A 7,017-nucleotide genomic window follows, 5' to 3' on the forward strand; every position below is an offset into this window, starting at 1 on the left:
CACAATTTATAAGCCACAAGGCAACTTTCTTTGTCCACTTTACTGTTTTCCGAGGAAGAGAATAATAGGCCAAGTACTGATCAGCTCTATCAACTCCCTTCATGAACATATTATACTCGGAAATACAAACAGGCTTCTTTACCTGTCCATGTCTCCTTTGAACATCAACCATGCTCGAATTGTGAATTGTGGAAATCATATTCACAACACGAGTATCCCTATCTCCAAAAAACAGTTCTGCTACTTCAGACACTTGCGTTGGGTCCGATGGAATTTGCTTCACCCCTGGATTTCCAGTAAACTGTCCCAAAGCAGGCGTTTTGTCTACTTTTCCCCATGTGGCTGTCCCCGCAATGTTGCTACCCACACATTCGTCGGAGCTACGTTCACTTTCACTGTCTGTGGTCACAATTTTTTGTTCGCCCCCTGCCACACTCACTATCAGATTGTGAGTCGCTATCACTAGCAGGCTCACAAGGGACGTCAGATAGCTCATCGGAGAAGAAGTCAGATATTTCTTGTTCTCCAAGAAATTGCTTGGGTGTCAACTGCTTTGGTCTTTGATCCATATTGACAGCTTGCTACGTAAAGCTTGCAGGGGCATAGAGTTACAGCGAGGTCTAGTAACTGATGGGTCAGCAGACATTCCAGAGCCTTATAACACAGCTGCAAGCAGCTACGTGCTAGCTAGGTGGAGCCAGAGAGATGTATAGTGTGTTGCAACTTATCGTGTTTTAAAAACTTGTTAACACACGAACGGTCCGCCATGTTTAAAAGCAAAAAAACCTTTTAAATGGTGCGCGGTCCACAAAGCGTTAAGTTATTACAAGTTATTAAATGATATTAAAAGTACAAGTCCCAATGCCTATCTGAGAAGATACAACTTTAATTCTTTTTAATGCAAGTAATTTTAAATTCAGTTAATTTGTAATTTGTAACTGTGTCCCACATGTATAAAAATTAAGAATAAATGAGATTGTGAATATGTGCTAAGTAGTGCATGGTCCTTCTTATAGCTTGTGCATTTCTACATATTTTAAAATACTGAGAAGTGCTCAACCTTGAGCAAACCAATTCATATGGGAATAGTAACTGGTGGTCATGAAAGAGCTTGGCCAGGGGTTTACTGAGCAGTGCATGTAACCTGTGGGAAACAGAGGTCAATATGTTTATGCATCTGCAAAAGAAAATACTGTATTGCCTCTGATATCTACATTGATTTTCTTGGCAGTTACTTGTCAAGTGTTTGAAGCTGGAACAAGACGAATTGTTCGGATATTAATAGGGAACGTAATGGAAAGATGTTTGCAGAATAATTCGGAACAGTAAAAAATGCAACAAAAGGGCTGAATTGTGTGGAATTCTGAAGGATGCAATTCAAAACAAGTTACAGAATGTATAAAAATTATGACATGAAGTGAATCCAAGGAGCAAAACATTGAATTTAGAAGACAACTTATTTGAACAGGATTTCCATGCTTTACCTAATTGTATTCCTATTGAAGACCATGATTTATGGAGAAAGCCAACAAAATTATACTGCAAATGGAAGCTGAATGTAAATGTTCAAATGATTAGTTGCACAAAAGGTAAAACACTTTCAGTGCATAACAGATCATCACCAACAATGGTGAATGTTCTTCTGAATACATAAGAACTGCTCATTGACAGAAGTGTGGCACCAGTACTGGAACATTATGCACCACAGTGCAGTATTCAGTGTGGAGGAAATTAGACTTCTTTACAATGTTTAGCCCAATAAACATGAGCAATTGAAGAGCAAACATGTCCTAATAGAAAGAAATACAAAGATTCATTGACTGTGCTGCTGTGAAAAGTTACAGCCTATATGGGTAACTTTGAAAGACCATGTTGCAAGAAAAATAAAGTGAAACACTTATTTAAGGGACTTGCATTTAAGGCAAATTTTTCATGGTTCCAGCCAAAGCTTCATTTTACATACGACAGTTTGATTTGTCTGCATGTTTTGGATCCCATTTGAGTTTTGAAGGGAATTCTTCTTTATGTTCTAACTCGTGTACGGCCACCCTTACATGTTCAGATTAATCATATGCATGGCATACAATGCAATGTCTGTCTCAGCCCATTCTTTGCTCATTCTCTGTGTCAGTTGGAAGTGGATATTGTTCTTTTTCATAATTTATAATTTATGTACATCCATAAACTGTTACACAAGTACAATTGGACAAGTCAGTATTAAGCCATCTAAAACAGTATAAGTCAACAACTCTTAAAATGTTCAAACTGATACACAAGACTATGAACAATTCAATCATCGTAGGGTGATTGTCCCCCTGCTGAAGCTAGCAACCGCAGATGACAATCCCCAATAATCCAGTATAAAGCAGCACATACACTTATACCATCTATACCACACCACATCAGAAGCAACCTGAGCTGCCAAACTACCATCCAACATTGTGTTGTGTTTGAGTGTCATAGTTTTTTTGGAAGTTATTTTGAAGTAACGAATGGCTGTAGCACTGAAAGGTTAACAGTAAGTGAGGAAGTGAAAATTATTCACTGGGTGGAGTGGAATGAAATGAAATTGCAGAGTGTTTTGTGCTGCTCCTGTTGTCATTAAGTAACATAATTCTGGAGAAAGCTTGAGTTTTTGAAATGCAAAGCTGGTGTGGACACATTCTCAGAATCGAAAATCTTTCATTTTATTAAGTGAACAAGGTACAGTGTCTTATTATTGATTTATTTACGCTTAAAAGTAATTTTGGCCTCTGTATTCCTAAACTCCCGTTTCATATACAAAAACCTTGTTCCCTAGGCAGACCTCAATTTGGGATTTCACTGTGCAAAGAAATGTATTTGCTGGTATTTATTTTCATCCATTCATATAACAGCACTTTCAGTTTCCAATACGATGCAGTGAATAATGAGCTGGCAAAGGTTGCAGCCTCAACGTTTTAGTTGTATATTTTTCTGTCCAGAATACTTTCTCTGGAGTCATTGTATAGAACAGGCATGTCCAACGCGTCGATCGCGGGACAATTTTTCGTTGATTTCATAGGCCTATAAGGAAATTATACATGAAAAGCATGTAAATTCACTTGTAATATAATATGATTATATTCAGATTTTGAAGGGAAAATACATATTAAAGTAGTCTGTACTTTCAGTGTATGTTGCTTTTACAACAAACATCATGTGTCATGTTATTTTTACCAATATTCTTGCTTGAAGTGAGGTATGACGATAGGAGGGGGTGGTAGATCACTGTCAGTTTTGACACTAAAAAGTCGATCACAACCTGTTTGAAGTTGGGCATACCTGCCTGGTATAGAACATGCAGACTGGAAGCCCTTGGTCTGTTATTATTCATTGGAAATAGGAATGTCCCAGTGGTGAAGATTAGAAAATGGAATGTCATAGATGCAATCAGGATTGCAATACCTTGAACTCTATCTCAAATTTATCTCCAATTCTTTCTTAAAATAGGGCCTTAGCTTAGAGAAATCTGCCATTGAGAAAGAGGATGAAGTGACTGGAGAAAGCTGCAAGGGAGAATGAAATGCATAAATGAATTCCAGTTTTACCACCTGTGTCATTGTGAGCAGCAAATGGTCATGTTAAAAATACATGGTTGCTGTATGACCCAGCAGCTTAACCAAGTTCGTCACTTAGTGTGTCATATGAATCCCATAAGTTTCAGTTCCAAGGATAAGTTGTTCTGTTGTTTTAGTATGGTTGTATGTGGTGCCTTAAAAAGAACAAAATAGAGACGTTTGTTGAGACTGGAGTGCAGAATTGTGTCAGTCATGTCTGATCATATTATATGTAACTGCTTATTTTTGAATGAAATATGACATGCTGTGGACATGCACAGGGCTGGTAAGTCTAGTTATATGTGAACATTTTATGTAACAATGATTTTACAGTGTATTTTAATATTCAGTGGAGGACCCCTGTATATCCTATAGCTCCCATGATTACTTGCAGACCTGCAAATTGAATCCTATTTGATGGTAGACTGTGCAAGCTTATACTAGCCGTAAAATTAATGATTTGTTGTTAGGAGTTGGAATTGTGCATCGGATGCATGCAGACACCAGCTAATGTGAAGCTACAGAAATATTGTGATGATTTGACAGTACAAGGAGATTCCTGCACTACCTGCTCCTGTCGTCCACTGTGGTGCCTCACCTGTATGGGAAAATGGTGATTGTCCTGTATCTTGTAATGGATAAAAATAGGGTTATGCAAGTATAATAGCACACACTTAACAGTCACATTCAGCAAAAGGAATTGGCATGCCCAAGTACTTATTGTCATAAGCCCAAGAAGTATTTATGATCTGTAACATTACTGGTATATTTTTTATTTAAGTATTTGTTTATATGCATATAGACCTATAAATTTCAGGGGTAGAGTTTATCATCAAGAATTAGACTTCAGTAATCTTCACTTGTATTGTTAAATATGAGGAAGACTGTTGATTGTTATATTCAAGGTGTTAAATACATGCACAGTGTCTCAGTTCTTGTTTAATTACTTTGGAAAACATAAGACTTTCAGAAAAGTGTGCCATGCATAAAATGTATTCCATTTTTCCTCTAGGGCTTTTGTTCAGTCATGTTAACGTGAATAAACTATAGATGAAATACAAAACTATACTGAAATTTTGAAACATGAATAGTTTCCTTCACTCTTTGATGTTGAACAGATCAAATAACTACATATGGTGACAAACTTACCATACTGCAGATGCAGAGAAGTCATATACATGAAAATTTAATGGGTGCTCTGTTTTTCCTACATAAGTATGCTAAGGTTTATTTTAGTAAATTTATTTCATCATACTGTTTAGATTTCATTTGCAGTTCCCATATTTTCTTTCAGCACCACTGTTATAGTCATTTTTTGTTTTGCTATTTTTACTGTTTTCCCATACAGCTTTGTTTTATGGAGGTAGAATAATTCTTCTTTATATGGCAAAGTTGGGAGTAACACAAATACTTATTATCTTTATTTATTTTTTCTTTCTGTCTTCTTTTTTAGGTTTGCATCACGCCAAGATCAGAACCATCCAGAAACATGGATGAGTTCGAAGGCTACCTGTCCATTGTGTCGCAGTCGTTTTTGTATGCTTGATGTGTCTCAGGTGCAACCTATGTGATCCTGTTTTTGTCACTGGGAGACTGTTCCTGATAATTATACAGTCTGTATTAATGTTGCTACACAGTAAAGCTTGGATTCTTGTACATTAATTCTGTGATATTGTATCCGATACAACTGTGTGGAGAATGCCAGTGAATAAATATATTTCTTTTAGCTTTATACACTGTTCTTTATTCATATTTGTGTCCCCTAAAGAACTAAGAATTTGAACATCATATACGATAGATATCAGAATTCTGATATCGTAGATATCAGAATTCTGAAAGCACAGTATATGAGTCAAAAAATATTAATCATATTCAAGTTCAGAAGGAACCTTCATATCTTCCAGGAACTTCAGCAGAGATGGAGCACTCACTCGTAAGTCAAATATGGCCAGATACAAGTATGATTCAACACTCAAGACACTTTCAGATTATTTTCTCAAAATTGTCTCCAACAAGTTTGATTAAATTTCAGTAATTTATGGTAACCATCGTCCTAAATAATACTGTGTAGGTAGTGCCAGAAAAATAATGGTACACTCTTTAGCAGTCTAAATGTGAAATATAAATTTTCTTAAAATGGCTTGACCAATTTTTATTAAATCCTATCTATAGAGGCAATGGACCTAATTAATATTTTGTAGCCAAAACATCCTAAACATAATGGGATTTTAACAACGCATGCCTGACTTGGATCCAGCCATAAAATATTTTTATTAATGATAGCTCTGACAATTATGATTAGATTTCGCCAATTTGTAGTACTTCTGCAGGTGCTACAGTCCGTGGCAAATCTTGGTCTCTTTTTATGATTGCTTGCCCCTGATCCTGTTCCTCTGACTTTTGTCACCAGTTTCTAATGCCCACTGTCTTCAAATCTACTGAATCCAGCCACCTGATAGCAGGTCTGCCTTCTCGTCGAATACCCTCTGAAGTGCCCTATTTCTATATAGGGACAGAAAATTCCAGGTTCCCAGTCCTTGATTTTTCTACGTCATGTTAGCTGTTTCCATCTGGCTGCAACTGTTAAAAAGCTTCTCAACAATTAAGTTTCTTTTTATGGGATGGTGCTGTCAGTGTCACACCCAACCCCCAACCTGGAGGGCCAATGTATCGTTTTCATTCTGGAGCGTCACATTTGAACTGTTCAGCATGGAATACCCTAGTGGTTATGCTGATGCTGGCATGGCTCTCAGGATCATATGACCATGCAAGCCCTGCCACTGCAGGGAAGACTGGGGAATCTTTGTAGGGCTGATACTCCCAAATAAAACTTCTTTGATCTCATTTATTATAAATTAACAATCTTCTTTCTGGTGGTTGTTAATATATACTAAAAATTGCTTGAATTTAAAATAGACAGTTTTTCTGAAATACAAGTATTTATTTTAGGATAGTATATGGCTTAGAACTATAAAGCAAATACAGTCAACTCTCGATTATCCGGTGGCGGATTAACTGGTTTGCGGCTTAAACGGGGCTACTCAGGCTTTTTTGAAGCTTATATGTTGTTTAATATTCATTCACTTTTCTTTCACATGGTGAGTTGTAACACTATTTTCGCACTAGTGTGAACCGAGCTCTGCATTCTTTGTTCCCGTTATGCTCTATGAAACCTGGAATATACTACGATATTTGTAGTGGACGTAAATGCATTTTTCAGAAAAATTAACATTTCAGAATGCTCTAAAGTGCATGATATCACAATTATTTTGATTTACTCTTACAATTTCCACAAGTTCCGCAAATTTTCTCTTTTCGAATCTTCCAATTATCAACTTTATTATCGTTTTTGACGTATGTCAAGGACATATATATACTTTACATGAAAGGTATGCACCCCACAATACTAGTGCTCAAATATTAGAAAGGGAAATCAGTG

At 36.6% G+C, this 7,017-nt stretch overlaps 1 protein-coding gene across 1 annotated transcript in view; it reads left to right on the forward strand.

The window, feature by feature from the left end:
• LOC111868191 (transmembrane protein 129) overlaps positions 1-5,310 on the forward strand; it is a 25,142-nt gene extending 19,832 nt beyond the window's left edge. The window contains exons 5-6 of the mRNA XM_023858626.2: positions 4,049-4,191; positions 5,032-5,310. Of these exons, the coding sequence (XP_023714394.1) occupies positions 4,049-4,191; positions 5,032-5,149 (261 nt within the window). The 3' untranslated portion in view covers positions 5,150-5,310. The remainder of the gene's footprint in view (positions 1-4,048; positions 4,192-5,031) is intronic.
• The last annotated feature ends 1,707 nt before the right edge of the window (positions 5,311-7,017 follow it).

Source organism: Cryptotermes secundus, unplaced genomic scaffold, assembly GCF_002891405.2.
Source record: "Cryptotermes secundus unplaced genomic scaffold, Csec_1.0 scaffold52, whole genome shotgun sequence".
Lineage (NCBI taxonomy): Eukaryota > Metazoa > Arthropoda > Insecta > Blattodea > Kalotermitidae > Cryptotermes > Cryptotermes secundus.